The sequence below is a fragment of the Cyclopterus lumpus genome, chromosome 6, assembly GCF_009769545.1.
Source record: "Cyclopterus lumpus isolate fCycLum1 chromosome 6, fCycLum1.pri, whole genome shotgun sequence".
NCBI classification, from domain to species: domain Eukaryota; kingdom Metazoa; phylum Chordata; class Actinopteri; order Perciformes; family Cyclopteridae; genus Cyclopterus; species Cyclopterus lumpus.
The window spans coordinates 10,923,233-10,945,261 of NC_046971.1; the positions used below are offsets into that span (position 1 = coordinate 10,923,233).

Below are 22,029 nucleotides of genomic sequence, written 5' to 3' on the forward strand. Positions count from 1 at the left end.
CGCAGTCAAATCTGCAATCTTCCGGTATACAAATAAGGTCATTTGTAAATTTCAACAGAACTGTATGTCTTGATGATCACCACACGAGGGCAGTAGAGGGCAAGACGATGGCCAAGTTCTCTCTGGCACGGCACCAATTCAGCTGTCTGTTGACTGCAACTTCTAATGTTCAGTAAAGCCCTGCACAAGTCGAAGTGAAACTGTTGTATTCATTAATGCTCAGCTCTTCTATTATGTTAGTCTTTCATTATGTTAGTCTGCCCCGTAAACGGTATATTTTTAGTAATGTTCGGGTGATTTCAAATTTCGTTTTTTCAAAGAAGATTGCGCATGCAATATATATATTATGTATATGTCAATCCTAAATATTTATTTATTGTCTCTGAGGGGGAATTCACTTTGCAACCAGGTGGCCAACGACATCACACAATAGTGTAATTACTGTGTCACTCAGACTAAAATATAAATAAAAGTATTGAATTACAGTGAACTGTGTACATGTTGTTTTGGCAGAAAGATATTGCAAAAAGCATGAAAGGTGGCATTATATTAAATCATTGATCATAAACAATGTACTACTATAATCCTAATTTTTCTTATTCTTATTCTTATTATTACTATTGTTATTATATGAACCTGTCTTATCTGTACTTTTATGGAAATTGTATTGTCTAACATTAGCATTATTTTGCCTCCTGAATATATTTAGGCCACCAACAAAAGTTCTTTATTCCTGGCAGAAGGCTGTACAATAGAGCTGAAACGCTTAATTGATTTGTCAATTGAAATAAAATTGAACTGCAACTATTTTAATAACTGTATAATCTTTTCTTTATGTAGAAAGTCAAAACATGTGCTGGTATTACCTTCTCAGGTTTGAGGATCTGATGTTTTTTCAGTCCTGTACGCAGTTGGGCGGAATGTTTCCTCACATGCGTTGCTCCTCTGTCACGGCTACCAGGAGTGTCTTCAGTGACGTCACGAGGTTTGTAATCAGTCACGTGGGCCGCGCAGGTCTCGATAAAGCGCTGCTCAGGACGACACGGGCTATTCGGATCCTTCCTACTGTTAATTGTTTTATATAATAACAAATTAAGACAGCGATTTTTATAAACAGCCGAAGCATACAGTGAGGAATAATATTTCTTATCAACAGAAATCTTGGTTTTGTTTCGACGTAGATTCATTTTCGACAGATCCTCTTTCAATTGAGATGTGAGTAGATTCTTCTTTATTGAGAATAAAAACAAACGACGCCCACACACCCAGTCTTTATGATTAATGTGTGTTATATATGTGTTTTTGAACATTTTGGGATGTATTTTCTGATGATGTCTGTTGGCGTTACGTTTGAGATCCTTTGATTTATTATTTTGTTGTTGGATGGTTGATTAGGACAATTGACCGACAAGGTACATGTGTTTTATTGTCGTCAAGCTATATGCATTGCAAGAATAATGCAATGCTTTATAGTGAGCATCCAGCCTGTGTGGGATTCCCTATATCTACCGGCGTCCATTGGAAACAAAGAAGCCATATGGTGGCTTATTTTATTGCATTTCGTGTTTGCTCCATAAGATGGCTTCTTGTGATGTGGGCATATGAGAAACCCCCTCTGTAGTATTGTGGTTGCTATGGTCAGTTAATTTCCAAAGGACCCAATGCTGCCATGGCTTTGCACAAAATGCAAGTGTTGCAAGCTCATCATGCAAGGTTCTTTAGTATTTTTCCAGCACTAACTCAGAGTATTTTCTCCATCTTTCTACTCTATTTATTTTGGGCGTGTGTGGTTTCCTCATTAAGCAGACAGGGTTCCCCCTGTCAAACATAATGCAAATGGATTCTGAGGATGAGGGTCCTCTTCATGGCGAAAGGGCAACAGATGCTGAGTGAAATGTGGTGGTGGTTCCCTCCACCGATCAGACTGCCCATCCTCCCTGCCCTGCTTCTGTTAACACAGCCCTTTAATCCCTGCACAGCCGGAGACTGAATGTCCAGCAGCCACTGCCTCTGTCTCTTGGGCCATAATTACAACACTGCGAGGCTCAAAGCAAAAGTCAAAAAGGCCTTCATTTCTGAGCTCAAAATCACATGCCGTGTCTAGAGAGGTTCAATTATTTTTAAAGGTTTGGTTTCAAAATCATTCATAACTTTTTAATAAATGTTCCTTGCAATTTTGACATCCATTTTGGATTTAATCTCATTACATTTGAAAATATGTTGTCATTGTTAAGACTCTAAACAAATAACGTGTTTTCGTTATTTGTATTGTTGTCAAAATTGAGCCTGATTTACCCGACAAAGGGTTAAAGGGGTGCACAGTTTTTTCATGTAACAAATGGTGCCACCACAAAGGGCATATTGCACTATTTTAAATGAAGCGACAGATACAGAAAACAAAGTATTGTGTTCTCAAACAGTGTGGGAAGGTTGTGGCTGCTGAAATGTTGGGAATATTATGGGTCAAGAGGTAAACAAATCACTGTGGATCTGTCATCTCTGCAAAGCTGACAGTTGGAGGTGACTCATGAAAAACAATAGTGCATGTGAAAAGGGAAGTTCACTTGTTAGCTGACAAGAAGAGGAAATCCACTGTGTCCTTATTTGTGCTGCTTTTATGAAGAAAACTGTGGTGAATGAAGAGATTGACATTTGTGCGGAGATTGTCAGTGACTAACTTCCAGTCTTGGGCTAACATAGAAGTGCCTCCAATAAGTGAGATAGGAATAAAGTCCAACATTTTGTAGAAAATGAAATATCAAGTCTGTTCTGTTTTGTCACTAAAGCAGGTCTCAAAGGATTTTAGAGGTATTTGATTGATTAACTGATCCATCTAATGGAAGTTACAGTACAAACAACAAAACAAAGTACACAACACTTGACAGCAAACCGGCTATTTCTAATCTAGTGCAGCCATACGCAGCATTATCAACCTTAGACACGATTGGAAAACAAAGTCAAACCCACCAAAAAACTTGCTGGGAGAAAAGGGAAAACACTGTGCACAGGCTAACGCACTGAGCTTCCAGTTCAATACAACACAAAGGCCAATAACATGAAGGAACAAAAAGAGATAAAACAGCGTATTTATATTCAGGGCATATATGTCAATGTTTGCTTTTAGAATATTTGATTCTCAGGCCGTCTCAGAGACTTATTTCTGAACAGAATACATCTGTGACAATGAAACGGCTCATTAGTCGACGTATTTAATCCGAATCATGTTCCCGACTCGTTTCAGCATCAAAGAGAGAAATGATCAGTCTTTCAGTTCAGTGTTCAGTTTTAATGTCGTTGCTATGGTTTAGACATACTTTTAGGTCTCTGTGTCCTGCTGAGGGGGAGGAATAGATGCAGTGGAGGATGTAGTCCTCGTTGGAGCTGGAGATTATATCTATATTTAATCCTGAATCTTCCAAGTATTATACGACACATCTGCCATGCCATCGGTTGTATTTTTAGCAGCTGCATTCCCACGATACCTACTGAGAGTAGGTATTTTCAGACTGGCATAAGTGTTATGTCACACTAACAAAGAGGTAAAGTTATAGAACAGACACATGTTGGACTTTAACTTTCCTAAAATTAAATGAAATGGATGTAAACACAGACAACAATGCACCTTAATTGTCTTTCTGTATCATAGACGTGGTTTATTTGCAGACATTAACTGCAGTTGTAAAAGCTCGATAATAATATACTTTATCTAAAAGGAGGGAAATACCAGCATATATTCTATTGTTGACAAATCATTGCGGGTCATTTAAAGTGGTTTCTTTTATTCTGCTTTGGTGGAAGGACATCAGGAAATCTTTTTGTGTGGCATGCCGAGTCATCGGGTATACCCTCAAGACTCAACACTGCTTAGCACAAATAACTTGCATCATAACAGCCGTCAGCTAGTCAGGGCAAACGCTTAGGAACACATGTAGGCCAAAACACTGCAAGACCATAAACAATCTTGTGATGATGAGTCAACTCTCACTGCTTGTCAATCAGGAAATATCTTAGAATTTTAAAATTGTTATGGTTTCTGGTAAACTCGGAAAGGATCTTGCTACCAAAGATTATCTTCTGTTTTCCATGTTGTCATGTTAGCGGTGAGTTTCCCACCCTAAGCCTGTAAGCAGTGCTTAGCTTTCCGTCACATCACTCGGCCACATGGGAAACGACACCATTAGCTTTAAAGCTAGTGGAAGCCTAAGTGGGGGAGATATGGTCACAGCCTCTCGTGTGCCATGGTTCCTAGCTGTGACGCATCCAGTGCAGAGGAGAACGTTATGCTAACTCCATCACATCCCAGTGGGGAAAATAATAGGGAGCTGTTTATCAGTTTGCTAGTGAGTGGGGAGGAACTGCTGAGAGAGATAAAGCAGGCTCTTCAGCTGAAGCACAATAAGCTGCTGGCCCAGTGCTAAAAGGGCTTCCAGGGCTCCATGCACTGTGATAAAGCTGTAACGAGCTGACTCACAGGCACTCACTCTGTTCCTTTTTTTATCATGACATTGTGCAACGCAGAATATATGTTGTCTGAATATTACTTCACTAAGAGCTCAGAAAAGGCTTTTTGCTGCACTTCAGTGCACTCTTTCTTCATTTCCCAATGCTCTGTAAAAGTTCTGGTACTTTTCCCTTCTGCACATTTTTTACTTTCTTTTTTATCTACATAGGCATGTGTTTTATTTTACATAATCGGTCATGGCATATAGCAAGGTCATTGGTCTTAAGCCCTCCCATATTTCTTGTTGAAATATGGTGTTTTTGCAGACAGGAATGCAAGCTAAATGGTCCCATATGCTCTCATTATATAATGTTGTTTCTTCAGTATAGTATGCATTTGTAATGATGTTAATGTCTATTTTAAGTGCTGTATGGAATCTCTATTTGTTTGTTTAATGCAACAGCCAGCCCACTCTGCTCAGCCAGGTCGTTTCCTGATGGCAAAGACCCATTTTCTCTGGTTTTGAAACAAAACTATAGCGGGCAATATGGTTAAAATGCATAATGGAATTCATCCCCTCTCTCCCTTCAATATATTTCAGCCCACACTGTGGGAATGGGAAATTATGGAGGATAAAGGGCCTCGTGTGGCCGATTACTTTGTGGTTGCCGGCCTTACCGACTTGTCCAAACCTCTGGAGGAGGAGCTTCACTTTGACGAGGCCGGCCCCACGTCTGTCAAACCAAAAGCCCCCATCACCGACGTAGCTGTGGTGATCCGCTCCCTGGGTGAAGAGGTACCCCCAGGTTTCACCTGTGTTGAAAGCACCCCCTCAGGCCTCTCTGCAGAGCTCAATGGAGCCAGCCTCAGGGGCCCGCAGATATTCTTGTGCTTCAAGCGAGGCAGAGATAAGCCTCCACTGACAGATCTTGGGTAAGCAGTAATCCTCAGTCACTGACCCATTACTCAACCTGCACCACTAATCACTTATCTTGGGTCACTATAATCTGCTCTTAAACACATCCTCTAGTCTGATATCGCGTTGATGAATACACTATCCAAGCATTTCAGTAATATTTAACAATAATTTAATTTAATAATAACAATCCCTTGTATTTCAGGGTTCTGTATGAGTGGAAAGAGAAACTGAAAGCTGGATGTCACATCGTCCAGACCACACCCTCAGGACGCCCTGCCAACGTCAGCAGCTCGTCTTCCCAACGCATCTACATCACCTACCGCCGCGCCCCGAAGAGTCAGCCCCACACTTCACTGGCTGTCACTGATGTCTGCATCATCATCCCCGGCAAGGGGGAGACGCCTCCTCACACCTTCTGCAAGGTCGACAAGAACCTCAACAGCAGCTTGGTGGGACAGATCTCTGAGATCACAGCTATAACTCTAGTGTGCCAGCACAAATAATGCAGGTTTTGATTGATCTGTGTTGTATTTTCTCATATTTCAGTGGGGATCCTCAGTCTACGTTTGTTACAAGAAGTCTCTGGCTAAAGCAAACACAATCGCATACAAAGCAGGTAAAGTGGCATGCAGAATTTGTATTCTGGGCTAAATCTAATTCAGAAGTAATCAGATTGAAGAATTCAGTTTTATTCAGGTACTCTGCCTGTAATTGAACATGTAACAGACTATGTTTGACTGTTGTGTGTCCAGGGCTGCTGTGTAGGTACCCTGAAGAGGACTACGAGTCCTTCCCCCTGCCTGAGTCTGTGCCTATGTTCTGCCTGCCCATGGGGGCAACGGTCGAGTGCTGGCCGGCACACACCAAACACTCCCTGCCTGTTTTTTCCACATTTGTCCTGACGGGTGCCTCTGGAGAGAAGGTAAATCCACCTCTCTACATTAGCAGTACCAATACGTTTGTTTCTTAATAATAATAAGATAAGTCATGTTTTTGTGCTTTTGCAAAACAGACACAAACATGCACAATGATTTTTCCAAGGAAACCACCACTCCCGTCAGAGTTTACATCATCATTAATTAAGCAGTTCCCTCAAAGTTGGCATTAGTATTCTTCTCTTAAATACATAAATCCTCCATTAATTGCTTCATTTTGGACAGCCTCTCCGTCTTCCGATCCCCCCGTCTCTCTCTTTGTGCATTAGCATCCCTTATGGATTAGTTTGTTGATGAACTGCAGTCGTTTTTTTAAGAAACCCAGACAATCTTAATCAACTTCTAAAGTCTAATTGGAATAAAAAATGGTCTGAAGGCTGTGCTTGGAATACTAACAATCTTTAAGTCTTTAAAAGCAATGGAGCATAACATTTTTTTGCAGCTCATCTTTTGAATAATGGATAGCTCATGCACCAGTTGGGCTGCTGCATGAGGTTTTAAATGCTGAACGCCTCAGTGCTCACATCATCTTCCCTACAACCATAGTCTTCTGCAGACTAGTCTCCTGGTACTTCAGGCCTGGAATGATTTGTTTATGTATTTGGGAGGAATAACTTCAAAGGAATGAATGTTATTAAGATGAACATTCTCTAGAGGAGTCGACACAACAGCTTACCTGAATAACTTCTTTCAAACAGCCTCTGACTACTTGTGTCTTTGTAAAGTTTGCATCCAGGTGTATTAACAAGTCTTCTTGTGTATGCACTTGTGCATATTTTGCATACACTTTGTCGTTACACTGTGATCATTTTTGCTTGCAGGTTTACGGAGCTGCCATCCAGTTTTATGAGTCTTACTCAGAGGAGAGCCTGTCTGAGCGTCAGCGCTCACAGCTCGGCCTCCCAAGTGCTGATCTTGGACCTGACAGGGACAGGAGTGTTTACAGCAACAAGAGCATCTGTCTGCTCTCCCACTGGCCCTTTTTCCAGTCCTTCAGGAGCTTTCTCACTTTCCTCTACCGATACTCCATCTCTGGACCACATGCCCTGCCTATTGAAAAGTTAGCAGTGTTTCATTCTCTTTGTTGAAGTCTATCACTCAATCAGGTTCAGAGTTTCAGGTCTATTCTTAGTCTTGCCATTACTGCTTTATTAAGTCATTATTTTGTTACTCACAGGCACATCTCTCACTTCATGCAAAATGTGCCGTTCCCTTCCACTCAGAGACCACGCATCCTAGTGCAGGTGAGCTTCAAATGTGAAAATGTCTGTATGCTTGCATCATTTGGTTTTGGCTTTAAACATGCCGTAGTCATGAGCTTAATCCTCCACCCACTGATGCTCTAATGCTTTAATACTGCGGTGCGTCTTCCACAGCTGTCTCCACACGACAGCCTGATACTCAGCCAACCTGTGTCGTCTCCACTGCCTCTCAGGTAGAGAAACATCAGTAACATGTCAAATTATAACATGAAGACATACTATTTTTGCCTCATTCTTGATGTGGGACCATTTGTTTTATTTGTGTGTCTAGTGGTGGAAGCCTCTCCACATTACTACTGAATCTGGGCCCGAAGAACGCAGCCACTCTGCTGGTGCTGGCTGTCACAGAGCACAAGATCCTGGTTCATTCCCTGCGTCCAGCTGTGCTCACAAGTGTTACAGAGGCCCTTGTGTCCGTAAGTCTTTTGTTCTTTTTCTTTCCTTTTCACTATTCCTGACAATACCACGAAAGAGGGTGGTCTTTAATGTGATTCATAGCTACAATGGAGGATAATGTGAAAAATGTGCATATGAAGTTCTCAAAAGAGCGGCGGAGATAAGAAATATGTCTGATTAGCTCTCTGCATAAACCTCTTCTATCATCCTTGCAGTGTATGTATTGATCACACTGTAATGTATTGATCCTCCCCTTCAGATGATCTTCCCCTTCCACTGGCCGTGCCCATACATTCCTCTATGCCCGCTGGCACTGGCCGGTGTGCTCAGTGCACCGTGCCCTTTCATCGTGGGTGTGGACTCCCGATACTTTGACCTTTATGTTCCCCCGGCTGACATTAGCTGTGTGGACCTGGACACCAACACAATCTCCCAGTAAGTGACCTCTAACCACTCTGTGACAGATGGCCACTTTCAACTTTAAGACTCCGCGCCAAAAATCATCTGCTCAAGGTTTAGGTTTCCACAAGTTCTTCCTAAGGTTATCGGTATCTGTCAACGAGAGACTCTTATGTAATGATACAAGCTGGAATGTGAAATATTCTTACTGTTCACATTTGCGTAAGCATTGGTCTCCCACATCAATCCAAGCTATTTCACAGAGAGATTAAATTGTCAGTGCTGATGTCAGTGAATCTGTCTCCCTCCTTATATCTTTTTGAAATGTTCCTTGACTGTCCACCCATGTAATGTAAACCATATGGTGTGCTTTCAGAAAAGATGACAAGAAGGCTTTAACATGGAAAATCTTGCCCAGGAGAGCCTGCAAACATCTTGTGAATACTCTGAATAAGCTCTATCAGCAGCTCACTGAGGGTGAGTCCAGTCTGAGGCTGTGTCATTTTATACAGTATGTGGTTTCATGAATAATTTATGTTGGCGACTTGAGTCTGTTGAGTCAGCCTGTACTGTCAATTTTACAGGAAAACTCATTGGATGCTTACAATATTATATGAAACCAGCGATGTTAAGTGCATCCCAGGAGATGTGCAGTATAAATTAGTCTTTATTCTCTCCTGCTCAACCCACCTCATCTCCTTAGATTAGTCATTTACAGAGATTCTCATGAATCCCAGCCTACAATGGAGCTCTTTGATTGCAATACATTTACATGACTGTTTTCTGCTTTCACTCCATTAATTGCATGCTTTTAGATGTTTAAAACCGTGGTTGAGGGTGCAATTTTTAGTCACACTAGCCGTAGCTCTGTGACACCGTTGATCGGTCCTTCATTTTGGTCCAGAGTGAACATTTTGTAAAGATATTCATAATCCCCAGTGGATGATGACTGTTGACTTTTGTGATCCCTTAACATTTCATCCAGCGCTAACATTTCAAGTTGTTCTTTTGTTAATTACCAAATAACGTTACCTGCAACATTTTAGCCTCAGCTGTACTTTGTGGTTATTGCTAATTACCAAATGTTAGAATGCTAAAACGCCAAACTAGACGCTGATCATGGTAAACATTACAGCCAGCACATTAGCATTGTCCTTGTGAGCTTGTGAGCACGTCAACATGCTGGCGTTAGCATTTAGTTCAAAGCACCCCATTGGCCACAGCCTCACTGCTCCTTTAGCGTGGATGTGATCTCTTTTAGTTTAACAGTAAGAGCTTGGCTTAGTTTATTCTGGTTTACCTCAGCGTCACATTCATTGTGCTGTCTGTATTTTAGCAATAGATACATGCTATTTGGTTAGCTAATGTACTGTATAGCCAGTGCTGTGTGCTGGTTAAATAAAAGAACAACAGACCTGTTGAAAACCCATTTTCTATCTGCCATGTGTTTCTCTTCTTGTGACAAACTCCATCTGTGCTGCAGTTGTTTGGTTTTTAATAAGCAATTATTTGTTGAGTTGTTTTTGTGTTCTGGTTATTTGTTCTGCATAATGTACTGTTGTGGGCTTTCAGGCGGTCAGCTGAACCGTGAAGATGTGCAGATGGAGCACACAGTAACTGACATTGAGCTCAATGGTGGGAAGAGCCTCCACACTCTGGAGCTGGAGATCCAGGAGGCCTTCCTGAGCTTCATGGCAGCCATCCTACGAGGCTACCGTTCCTACCTGCTGCCCATCACCCAAGCACCCTCGGAGAAGACCACTTCCCTCTTTGACATCCAAGGTACTCTTTGGTCTTCAATGTTGTACAGTATGCAATCACAAAAACACACTGACAAGCTGTTGTCGCCGTGCCTAGATGTGATTCAGTGCTGCAGTAGGTCAGGGGTTATGGTGTGAGTGCTGCTGCATTAAAGTTAGGCTTTGAACAGTGATGTAATGACTCTGGTGATTTAGCTTAAGCTTCAGTGGAAATTAGGTTTGGTTGACAAATCAGACAAACCGTCATGATTTATAGCCACATGTCCTCACGCATCTGTGTGCTCTTATGCAAGCAGAGCAGCAGAGAACACATTGTTTCACTCAACAATATTTATATCCTGTAAATGTTGTTTTAAGTCTGCATGTTGACCAAATGTTCTGAAACCGCTTGATCAGGGAAGTCCAGTTTTAGAATCCAATATTAATGTACACTTTTAATGTTTGTTATTACATAATGTGTTTTGTTTCACAGGCTTCGTAAAGAGCAGAGACCGCTCCCACCAGAGGTTTTACTCCCTCATGACTAAGACTCAAATGTTCAGCCGTTTCATTGAGGAGTGCTCCTTCGTCAGTGATAAAGACGCCAGCCTGGCATTCTTTGATGAATGTGTTGATAAGGTGAGCGTTGCAGATCATACAATGGATTCTTCAGAAGTACTCCATCCTTTTGCTGTGTAGAAAACGAGTGCTCCAATGACAATATTTAGTTTGGCCTCCACCTGCTTGGAGAATAAACAAAGCTGAGGCTTTAGAGAAGATTAATAACATGCTGTTCTTTCAATCAAGCTGTCTCATTAAGGTCTTGGTTTGGTTGGAAATAAACAAAAGAGTAATTAACACACCATCTCACGCTTATTAACATCAGTGCTACACTTTTCTCATCTATAATGAGTTTTCTTCAGTCTTCTTTTTTTGGTATTTCTCTTGCCGTCTTCCTCACTAATTTTCTGCCTTTGCTGTCTCTGCTGCTCTGCTTGTCATCATGCCTGGTAGCTCTTCACCACTGGAGGCAAGGTAAGCAACCAGAGCTTAAACACTGTTTTTGTTTTTTACACTCTCCTTCCTTTTTAGCCGCGGTTGAATCAGGTATGAACCCAAGTAAAGTGTTTTCCGTTGTTCATAGTGCGTGACTCAGCTCAGAGTGTCTGTGTGGGGAGACGGGAGTGGAGCTAAAAGTGCAGGAGAAGCATACATTGTGAGGATGTGCATTAGCTGTCAAAGTGTGTCAGCAATCTGCATTATTGAACCAGGTTATGCAGAATATTTAGAGACTCTGAGGTGACGCTGAGACAGTGAAATGTGTGCTTGCTTTTCACTGATATGACGTGCACTATCGTGACTAAAAGATTGAAGAGTGAGGAAAACAAAGATGTCCCAGGGGATGTGGACATTGTCAGTGAGAGTGTTAGACAGCTGTTATTAACACAAGCTGCCTACACATGTTTTTTGTAACATGCCAAAAAAGACAAAACATCACCCTCTCCTCCAAAAAACACTGCGTGCTTGCAAACTTGTGCAATCCGGATGTCACATTTACATCCTGCATCAACAGTGGGAGCTCCTGTACAAGCCGTCATTGCGGTTATTATTGAGAAGTGGAAGCATTGATTCATTCAGCGTCAATGCTGCTGAGGTTGACAAAGAGTGCGTGATTGAGAAAGAGCCCTTGGGTGTAAGAGGAAGGGCAACAAACGGAGAAACACTGAGCGGAATCGAAGCGAGGGCAAATAGGTCAGTGAGATTTAGTTGACTGAATCATCCACTCGACTGAGTGGAACAAACCCCGTAACACGGTGGCACCGGGGAGCAATTTAGCCGCTGCCATCATATTAATGTTTATTGTGAAGCTCATGTCCAAGATAAGCCAGTAATCGATTCCAATAAGCCAAGTGAATGTGCAAAGCAGGCTTTGAAAGGAAGGCACTGGAGCTGTGTGCACGTTTTTCCGTACAGCAGATCAGTCAGACAGTTGTGAGTAGAAGGAAAGGGAGCAGTTTAGTATCAAGCACTGATTGACAGTTGCTCCATGTTCCTGGAGCAACATGGCATCCATTTTGTCCAGGTCACTGCGGCCTGGATTCATTTAGTCTTGGGGGAGTCAGAGGATCAAGCCTCTGCCTTGGCAGTGCCCTTGAGATAAATGGATTGGGAACGTGGGCCAAATGTCTGATGTAGATGGTCTCATTACTGACATCTGTTTGTCGTTACTGACCCTCAAATCTGATCTGAGGGCTCATACACTATCAGATGCCCACAGGCAGCATTGGTATCTATATATATGTGTTTATAGCAGAAATAAGAGGGAAGAACAGAGAGAAGAATAATGACAAATGTGTTTTTCTCTTGAAAACTAGATGGACAGTGAGCGGCCAGAGGAAACCAGACTGATTGAACTGGATGAATCCTACCACAGTGAGCACACCGTCTACATCAACCCTCCAGAGCTGCCTCCTCTACCACAGGGAGAAGAGCATCCTCTGTGCTATAGGTACCACACTGCAGATCAATCTCTCAGCAGTAGATACAAGACAGACATTTTCTTCCTCCTCTGTCTTGAAACACACTTCAAGAGCATTTCTCACCGACAATGGGTGTACACAGTGCAGCTCCTGAAAAAGATACATAGCGTAAAAATTGCCTGTTATTGAAGAATTTGTCACTGCTTTAGGGCTTTGTGGTTATTTTTGAGCCGCAACACATCACCTTTGGATCCTTATGTCAGTGCTCAAGTTTCCAAGGTGTGAGAGCCAAACTGTTGCATATCACTTGGCTACCCAGTGTTGATGTGGGATTGATGTATATTTCAGTTTGTCTGTATATGAGTGAATATGTCTTTCTGCAGCTACTCTGGGTTCCCTGTGCTGAATGCGGAGCTTCTGGAGCCGCTGGAGGGACCAAATCCTCCATCAGCAGCCTCACGCCACAGCAGCCCAGCCAGTCCCACGGCCATCTTTAGGCGCTCGAAACAGGTCAGCCATATGAGGAGTTAGATTTTCTTGAAAGTAGACTAGATAGTAGACTTACCTTGTACTAGCTTTTTCTTTTGTGAAACCATATAATTATAGATAAACATGAATATGTTAAATTCATTGTCAGCCCTAATCCTTATTTGTTTCTTTTTATGTTTGCAATTTAAGAAGTTAAACTCATTTTACAGCTTTATTCATTCTGCATAATGATGGACACTGGTATAAATATGAATGTGAAATGCAAATCTGGTTTCTAAAGGATGATAAATTAAATCTACATGTGATCTTTTTTTATCTCAGGAGATCAAATCAGCTCAAAGGATGGCCAAAACCTATTCCTCTATGCCTCAGATGTGGTCCAAGTGTCTGCTGCGCCACTGCTATGGTCTTTGGTTCATCTGCCTCCCAGGGTTTGTTGGCACCTGCCACTCAAAGGTGCGGGCTCTGCGCACAGCTTACGATGTGCTGAGAAAGATGCAGGACAATAAGTTGCAGGCTCCAGATGAGGTGGGAAACTGCTGAAGATTAGATAACCATATAGACAACCATATACATAACTATTGTAGATACACTTTTTAAAACCTGGTGTTTTCTGTCCAAGGTGTGCTACCGTGTGTTGCTGCAGCTGTGTGGGCAGTATAGCCAGCCAGTCCTCGCCGTCAGGGTGTTGTTTGAGATGAAGAAAGCTGGAGTTCAACCCAACGCCATCACCTATGGGTACTACAACAAGGTGCGCGCTTTTTCAATGCACTTTACATGCACACATGCAGGGAAGCAATAAACATGCTAATCTGCCTCTAAATGAAACACTTTTAATCTTAAAGTGTATCACCACATATACTGTACATGTTCATTGCTTCAGGCGGTGTTGGAGAGCACCTGGCCCTCGACCACCAGAGGAGGCTACTTTTTATGGGGAAAGCTGAGGAACGTGGTTTTAGGTGTTCTCCAGTTCAAGCAAGCAGGGCGAAAACAACAGACGCCACACAGAGATCCTCAGCTTTCAGGTGAGAATGCTAATGTCCTGCTGATATAGGGGAACTACCTGTATATCATACAGATAACGGGTGACCCTAATGTTCATGTTGATTTCCGCTGATAATCACTGATATTTTCATTTTATAAGCAATACTTCCACATACATCTGGTGAAATATGCTCCCCACAGTCATCCCTTATTAAAAATTCACAATATATGAAGTTAGATTTATTCATTTCAAATTGACTCATCACAAAGATAACAGCAGAAATTAAAACACACTCTTATACACTAATAAATCTGCCACATATCAAATCACTGCAATTTATCAGCCATAACATACTGTATGTTTTATCTTATTGCCTAATGTCAATATGATAACTGGCATGCACTCCCACACTGATGGTTTTACACCCAGACTAATCAGTTTAGTTGTTTGTTTGAGATTGCATGGAGGTCAGTTGTAATTACTCTTCAAACTCTGTAAAGACTGAAAGTATGTGATTTTTAATAAACATAAATGATTGTGATCCTGAGGTAGCTATTGCTTCTTGAAGGCCTCTTTGCTGGTCTCATAAGAAGGTTTATCACAACTCCAGCCTCCTCCAGCAGATATCGGTCCCCACCCGCATGTCTTTAATGAGACTAATTAAACAGTAAAGAGGTTTTCCTCCACAGCAGTCAAAGCACACAGGTTGCTCTTGATTGCAATCCCTAATTTCCACAACGGCCCAGTGAGACTCGTATTACCATAATGACATGTTGTGTTAGGGGCTTTAATGAAAACATCATGCTTTACATTTACTGTATCCTTCTTTTTGTGTTTGTTGCTGTCAGTTTGTTTTGATTTCATTCACCTCACAACGAGTGATTATATTCCCAAAATGGTAATGTGTCCATGTTGAGTAGCCTGATAACATTAGTTATTTCAGTTCATATAGTTCATATTGTTCATATAGAGCTCTTATACCCCGGTCATTTGCTTTAATCACCATCTCCCTTTTCTGTTATCTCCCTTCAGACGGCAGTGATCTTGACACAGTCAGTCATGGCAGTTTGGACAGTGCCAATGATTCTGCTGAGCGTACTTCCATCGACACCGACTTCACTAAAATGGATTCCAGTGATGATGGATTAAGTACTGGTAGGAAAATGTGTTTATTTCCCCATCGTAAAAGTAGTCAAACCTCATGATTCATAAACCATAATTTTGCATTTCTCTACTTAAATGTCACTGTACGCAAATATTGTTTTGATGTCATTGAACGTTCTGCTTCCCTGATACCCACAGGAAGAAAGATGTCTTGAGTAACAACATATGCTTCAAAACCATGCCCAAAAATGTTAGCTTATCTGAACCGAAACGTATTTTGAGTAGACTTTGACAACAAATGGATTAGTTGCCTTGGCAATACTGTCGGTTTCTTTTCTGTATCATATTATGACTAATGTACTGTCGTTAAATGGCAGTCGAGACAAGAGGGCCTATAGTGGACTATCGTCAGGATAAAGCTCTTGCACTCTAACAATATCATGGACTTGAATCTGGCTCACAACTTGTCTCATGTTTCTTATCCCTCAGCAGAAAACAAATGAATAAAGCAGGAATTATATCAGAATATAATAAACTAGAGTAAAGATTTGTGCTTTTGCAGTTTAACCTTCCGAATATGATATGAAGTTTTCAAAGACTCTATTCCTCTCCTGCTGCTCCTGCTTTTCTATTCTGGGAGGGTTGTGTGCTGTATGCTGTAGGGAATGTCACCGCCCTCTGTTGATGAAAAACAGTTGTCAGCAATCCACAGAGACAAAATAGCTGTTTTTGTATTCACTTAGCTCTTTCTGAAAGGGGAACTAAGAATGCAACACAATAACTTGCTTTTTTTGGAAGAGTAAAGCCTTTGATCTTTTCCAGGTGGACAGTCAGATCAAGGCTACGATTCCCTATCCAAAGAGGAGGAGCGGATGTGCAACAGAGAGAACAACAGCTCCCCGGCGGTGGAAGACAAAGGACCTCGGCAGTCCAGTGAGTTATGGATTATCTTATAACTCCAATCTTTGACAATCAGCTACATTTCTGCAGCAATGAATCATTGCTTACTGACAGCAAAATGAGCACTCTCTCTTTAAAAGCTTAGGTATCATATGGCAGAGTGGGTGTACTGTGTTCTCCACACGTCCATTTGCAGATAGATTTAAATGGTTTTGAGAAACAGATTCTGTTGATGGAGGAACGTTTTATGTAAGCAGGTGACTGTTTGCATGACAGTTTTTATCTTGAATGCTGTTGCTGATAACAACATGCCATGTCTAATGCAATTTCTGTTCCAGCTTTCGTGATCAATAGTCCTCAATAATTCTGTCTGTGTCATCAGTGGCTTAATGGATGACTTTTGGAGAGAGACATATTTAAGATTAACAGCTGTCCCATAAGGAACCATGTAGCAGACAGTTTTACCCTTCTTCAGTCCACTATAATATCTTTATGCTTGCATAATCGGCAGCACTCCAGCAACTGATTCTTTTCTATATTAAATATAGATTTGGCATCAATGCAAATGTTGGTGTTTATCATTTTTGATGAACTTTCCGAATGCACAAAAATAATTTGGTATAATTAAAATCTCCAGCACTTGAGGTCGAGGTTCCAATCAGCAGTATCTCTCCTCCTACAAGAAACTGCAAATCAACAGATGTCAGTGCTGGTAAGTTTCGTTTATAAAGAAGAATATCAATAAACTGTAATGGTTGTGTCTATAAGCCACAGATCTCAGTCTTGCCACATGTGTTTTTGTCACAGACAATGGCAACAGGATGGTTTCCTGTCCATCAAGTGACATCCTTCTGTGTGGACCTCTGCCAAAAACAGAGAGGCCAAAATCTCTAGACTTGTCTGGGGGACAAGAACATTTTAGGCTCACCGTCCCTCACCTTAGCTCAACAAAGCAACATCACCTCGCTGGCGACAGACTGCACGGAGTAGAAGAAGAGGAGACAGAGACCGGTAAACAAAAACCTCTGATGGAGAGAAGTGTCAGCTGCAGCAGTACAGTGGAGAGGCCAGGTGGGTCCATCGTGAGGAGTGTCAGCTGCAGTGCTGGGACTGTGAGGAGAACAGGTATTGAGAGGGGGTTTGATCCCCTGTCATTGATGGCGACAGATGCAGTACAAGAGTGTGGTGAGGAGAGCAGCGGCACGCCCACAGCCCGCCGCGACCTTGCTGAAGAAATTGAGATGTACATGCATAATAGCAACAGCCCTCTGAGCAGCCGCACATCCAGTATGAACCTACAGAACCCCTCAAGCCCTTTGTTTAGATCTGCCTCGTCTCCTCACACCTCCCCACGACCCTCCACCCTGCCCCTCTCCAACACACACCTCCCGCTGCCGGTGAAATCCAGAGAGAGGCTGAGGCCGTCACCGTCTCTTCCTCTGGGTGTCTGTTCCAAAGAGAGGGAGAGGCCTTCCTCTTTGGTGTCACCTTCCTCACCTAGTCCGTCGTCCTCATCGTTCTCCATGGATTCACTGTTCACCCCATCTCTGGACATCTTTAAGAGCAGCTTTTTATCAGCAGGGAAGGGCGTGGCTGAAAAGGCCAGCCGCTTCTACTCTCGTCTGTCCTCACAGACTTCATTAACACAGGTCGGTAATGCAACACTTCCCCATACTGCTTTTCCCAACATAATTGCTAATAGAAACTTCACAATGATTTTTTTTCTCTTCCTCTCCTGTCCTAGGAGACAAATTATGACCGGATTAGTGTATCCTCACTGACCTCAGGAGAGGCAGACTGCTCTTCGCTGCTTGATAATGACTCCTGTCTGGACCCAGATGGCTTTACCTCTCCCCAGCACGGCAGTGTATCCCGACTCAGGAGGAGCCCGGTTGTGGGTCGTATCAACCTGGGCAGCCCCAGCAACCCCAACAGAGTGTTCAGACACAACTCCTTCTCTGGTTTGTTGCACCTCCTTTAATCGTTCTACACAACAAATGTTGCTGGTTTTGGTTTAATGTTGAAAAAGGGAATCTTGAAATACTTGTTATTGGAGAACAAATCAATCCACAGTAGTTAGCAGCTTTTATGAAAGCGTCTCGGATGTGAAAAAGTCGAGGCTTACAGCCATGTTCGTTAAATTGCTGTTTTAACTGCAGCGTTGTATTTGTTGCCAGTAAAAAAACACTTCTTGACGATCTAAATTTAGAGTAAGAGTTGGGCTCAGTAATGGAGAGCTGTGTTCTGAGTGTTCTGTGTGAAACTAGGCCAGCAGGCGTGAGGGTGGATTCACTGTGTAGGCTGCTCTGCACCCAGCCAAGGGCCCTATGCTATACATGAATATGCACATGTGCATGCACACTCCCAGACTCACCAGTGTGAAACACAGTTTTGCTAAATCTGCAGAACAATAAGAAAAAGTCCCTACTTTGTAAAAGTGCGCCGCTTCAATTAATTTTTCCACTTGTGCTGTATTTAATCCCCGAAAAAAGTAGAGCTTTGATTGTTGTTTTAAATCTTGGCTTTGTTTTGTGTGTCTAATTGTATAATCCTCTTTCGTACCAAGGTGGTTTGGCACTTCCTTCTAAAATGCCTCGCACTCCAGATTCCTCCCCCGACACCAGCCGCTTCCAACCCACTCCCAACTACACCATAGAGGTAAGTTACTCTATTATGAACATTCCTTAACAGTCGATCCTCTGCAGACTGACTCAGACGATCATGAGTGAGAGTTACATCATGTCTGCTGCTTTTTGTTGTAGGTGCTGATGTCCAGCTCCTCACTTTGTAAGACGTGTGACTGTCTGGTGTATGACGAGGAGATCATGGCTGGCTGGACAGCAAACGACTCCAATCTCAACAGCACTTGTCCCTTTTGCGGCACAGCCTTCCTGCCTTTCCTCAGTGTAGAAATCAAAGACCTGAGACCACTGAGCAGGTACATGCTCCCTTCATGCAGATCAGTATGACCACAGTATTTATTCACATAAAGTACACAATGCATAATTATGAGAGATCAAAGACGTTAAATCTTGATGTCTATTTTTATGGTGGCTAGCTGTTTGGCACTTTTTCCAAAAGCACTGACACGCATGCACGCGCACACACAAAATCTTTTTTTCCTGTGGCCTCTTTAAACAAATCCACTCTGTGTCTCCCCTCAGGTCTTCTAAGGAAAGTAATCATGTTACAGAGGAGATCACATCAGCATCTCTCAATCCCGAGGCCAAAATGTCTGCAGCAAACTGCGCAGCTCAGTCGCCCACTGCTCCCCCGGAGAAGAAGGAGAGCAACGGGAGTGCTGGGCCGACTCAGGTGACGGTTCCCTACTTAAGCCCCCTTGTTCTGTGGAAGGAGCTGGAGAGCCTGCTGGTAAATGAGGGCGACGAGGCCATTTCTTCCCCCACTGTTGTCGACCAACACCCCATCGTCTTCTGGAACCTCGTGTGGTACTTCAGAAGGCTGGAGCTGCCGAGTAACCTGCCGGCTCTTATCCTGGTCTCTCAGAACTGCAGCCACGGAAACCAGGTACACATGCAGCTCTCTGTCAAGTTCACCTGCATATAGTTGTGTGTAGAATGACCCGTTGACCATGAAGCCATCATTGTATCAACTTTTGTTGTAAAGGAATAGTTTTACATTTAGGAATAACACTGTTTCACCTTGTTGCTAGGAGTTAGACATGAATATTGATTCCACTCTCACATCTGTTTGAAACCGGGCCAAGAGTGGCATTGATCTTCTCATCTAATTCTCGTCAAGAAAGCAAACGAGCGTGTTTTCCCAAAATGTCAAACTCTTTCAAACATCTCGTGTGTAGAGTTGAACCGTTTTTAACTTTAGTGTAGTTTCACAAAAGACAAAACAGAGCAATGCTTAAAAATGGCACATAGACAATACTCATTTTCACTGTGACTTGTTTAATTCATGAAAACTAAATGCCTTTTTAATTACACTATGTATTGCTATAACTGTGAGGCTGTAATATACAGAGTATCACGTTTTGCCCCTTGCAGACTCCTCAGAGCGTTTCTTCCGAGGACAATAAGCAGGTGCTTGTGAGGATTATGTGGGACAACCTGAAGTTGCACAAAGAAAAAGTCCAACCCTGCTATGTCTTATGGAACACACATTGTAAGTCACTTAAGTGTTTAATATAACAGACTGAGGTATAATATATTTCAAAGGTGAAATTATTTTTAGAAAATGATTCTGCTGGCAAGTTTGATCAAGGTTAGACATAATTTACATGTAAATGTAAATTATGCATATGAAGTAACTATAAAATCATACATAATTCAGTCTAGGACTCCTATTGGTCATGCTGCCCTTATCTGTGCTTGACTTTCAGAAATGATTTTGACTGAAAGAGATGAATGAGCCTTTGATCAGGGTGACGTTTGTCTCCTGTTCTTTGCAGGTGCAAACTCCCTGGTGCGCTCTGGGCTGTGTGAAGAAGGCCAGCTCTTCACTGTGGAGCTACTGCAGGGTTTTGTGAGGAGCATTAAGAAGAGTGATGTCTATCAGCCCATGAGCCAGATCATCCAGCTGCTGGGGCCAGAGCTGGGTTTTAAAAGACAGAGGTGGGGGGGTAAAGAGTTTACTGTTCAGCCATGTGTGAAATATCATATGACTGGAAAGTCTAATTGTTTTCTTATTTTTTGTTCTTCTCTCTCTCAAAAAAGGAGCCTCTACAGAGATTTATTGTTCCTCGCTCTGGTGGCTTTGGGAAAGAACAACATTAATATCAGTAAGTCAAAAAACACAATATCCTGTTTTTAGCCATGCTAGTTAGCAGTTTGACCACTTTGGGCCTGACTGAAATATCTCAACAACTGTGATATGGATTGCCATGACATTTGGTACAAGAGGATCAATCCTACTGACTTTGGTGATACCATGACTTTTCATCGAGCACCATCAAGTCCAAAGTATTCATATTTTATTTTTGATCCTCAGGTTTACTTTACTGCTTAATAGTGCTGAAGCTGGTTAAACTAAGCTGGTTAACACATTATACCTGCTAATAACGTCAGCATGTTAGCATTGACATTGCTTTGTCGAATACATGCTTCCCCAGGCTAATGGATTAAATACATATCCCTCTTTACAGATGCTTTTGACCGGGAGTACAAGTTAGCATATGATCGCCTGACCCCCAGCCAGGTAAAGCTAACACACAACTGTGACCGGCCCCCCGGAGCAGGGGTCATGGAGTGCAGAAGGACTTTTGTGGAGCCCAGTCTGTAAAGTACTTCTCTTCTTCTGTCACATTGTGTGTGTTTTTTTTAAACTATGGTCACTGCTGATGGGTTTTTTTGGACTGCTCGTCAGACTCAGGACAAGCTCACCTGACTGGAGCAAATAGCTCTTAAGCACAATGGGAACATGACACTTAAAAAAACTAACTGCCACATGTTTCTTGTATACTGTTAGAGCTGAAAGGCGTGGAGTGACAACCTAGTGTCTCTAAATATTCAGAAAATCCACTGTATTTTCAGTATAAGTATAGTAAAATGTTTGTACAGTTATTATACAGTCTATTTTATGACTTTGTTTCTGTTGAAGCTGTGAGTAAGTATGTCAAAGTTAGCGTGATTACATTGTCGCAATGTATAAATGGTCCTGGGGACCTTGTTTAGACTGTTGTTGAGTGTGTGTGTATAATACATACTTGTTTTTAGACATTTGTGTTTTTACAAAGCACTTTGAAAAGATGAGCTCTTGCCATTCATTCTTATTTACATAACGCTGTGGCCCAGCAGCATGAGTTACTTTTTATTTGGCAGCTGCAGAACTTACTGCACTGTTTAATATTTCCATTACATACACTTTATAGCAAATAAATTCCTCCTTATCTGCACCCTGTACATATAGCAGGGCCAATACCATATACCTAAATACACTTAACTAGAAACATAAAAAATGGTATTTGTGAATCAAGAAGGGGGCACTCAATTAATGTATATGCACAATA

General features: G+C 42.2%; 1 protein-coding gene across 2 annotated transcripts; it reads left to right on the forward strand.

The window, feature by feature from the left end:
- The first annotated feature begins 985 nt into the window (after positions 1–985).
- dennd4a (DENN/MADD domain containing 4A) lies at positions 986–21,772 on the forward strand. Of its 2 annotated transcripts, XM_034535379.1 has the most exons (31): positions 986–1,215; positions 5,043–5,374; positions 5,563–5,809; positions 5,907–5,976; positions 6,113–6,282; positions 7,117–7,355; positions 7,473–7,539; positions 7,672–7,730; positions 7,829–7,973; positions 8,213–8,388; positions 8,729–8,829; positions 9,925–10,134; positions 10,585–10,730; positions 11,106–11,126; positions 12,467–12,600; positions 12,955–13,081; positions 13,382–13,588; positions 13,683–13,811; positions 13,944–14,088; positions 15,081–15,203; positions 15,975–16,085; positions 16,690–16,764; positions 16,860–17,701; positions 17,797–18,013; positions 18,619–18,710; positions 18,815–18,990; positions 19,217–19,580; positions 20,069–20,186; positions 20,473–20,635; positions 20,738–20,802; positions 21,166–21,772. In XM_034535379.1, exons 2-31 carry the CDS (start codon positions 5,067–5,069, stop codon positions 21,300–21,302), a joined length of 5,184 nt encoding a protein of 1,727 aa, XP_034391270.1. In that variant the 5' UTR covers positions 986–1,215; positions 5,043–5,066; the 3' UTR covers positions 21,303–21,772. The 2 variants fall into 2 exon arrangements, with proteins under 2 accessions (XP_034391270.1, XP_034391271.1); XM_034535380.1 differs by lacking the exon at positions 11,106–11,126.
- Positions 21,773–22,029: the final 257 nt, after the last annotated feature.

Excerpts from the sequence above, each read along its gene's own strand:
- dennd4a (XM_034535379.1), top strand. The coding sequence starts at position 5,067 with ATGGAGGATAAAGGGCCTCGTGTGGCCGATTACTTTGTGGTTGCCGGC. Across the intron at positions 5,375-5,562 it reads CCTCCACTGACAGATCTTGG|GGTTCTGTATGAGTGGAAAG; the intron begins GTAAGCAGTAAT and ends CTTGTATTTCAG. Across the intron at positions 7,974-8,212 it reads TTACAGAGGCCCTTGTGTCC|ATGATCTTCCCCTTCCACTG; the intron begins GTAAGTCTTTTG and ends CCTCCCCTTCAG.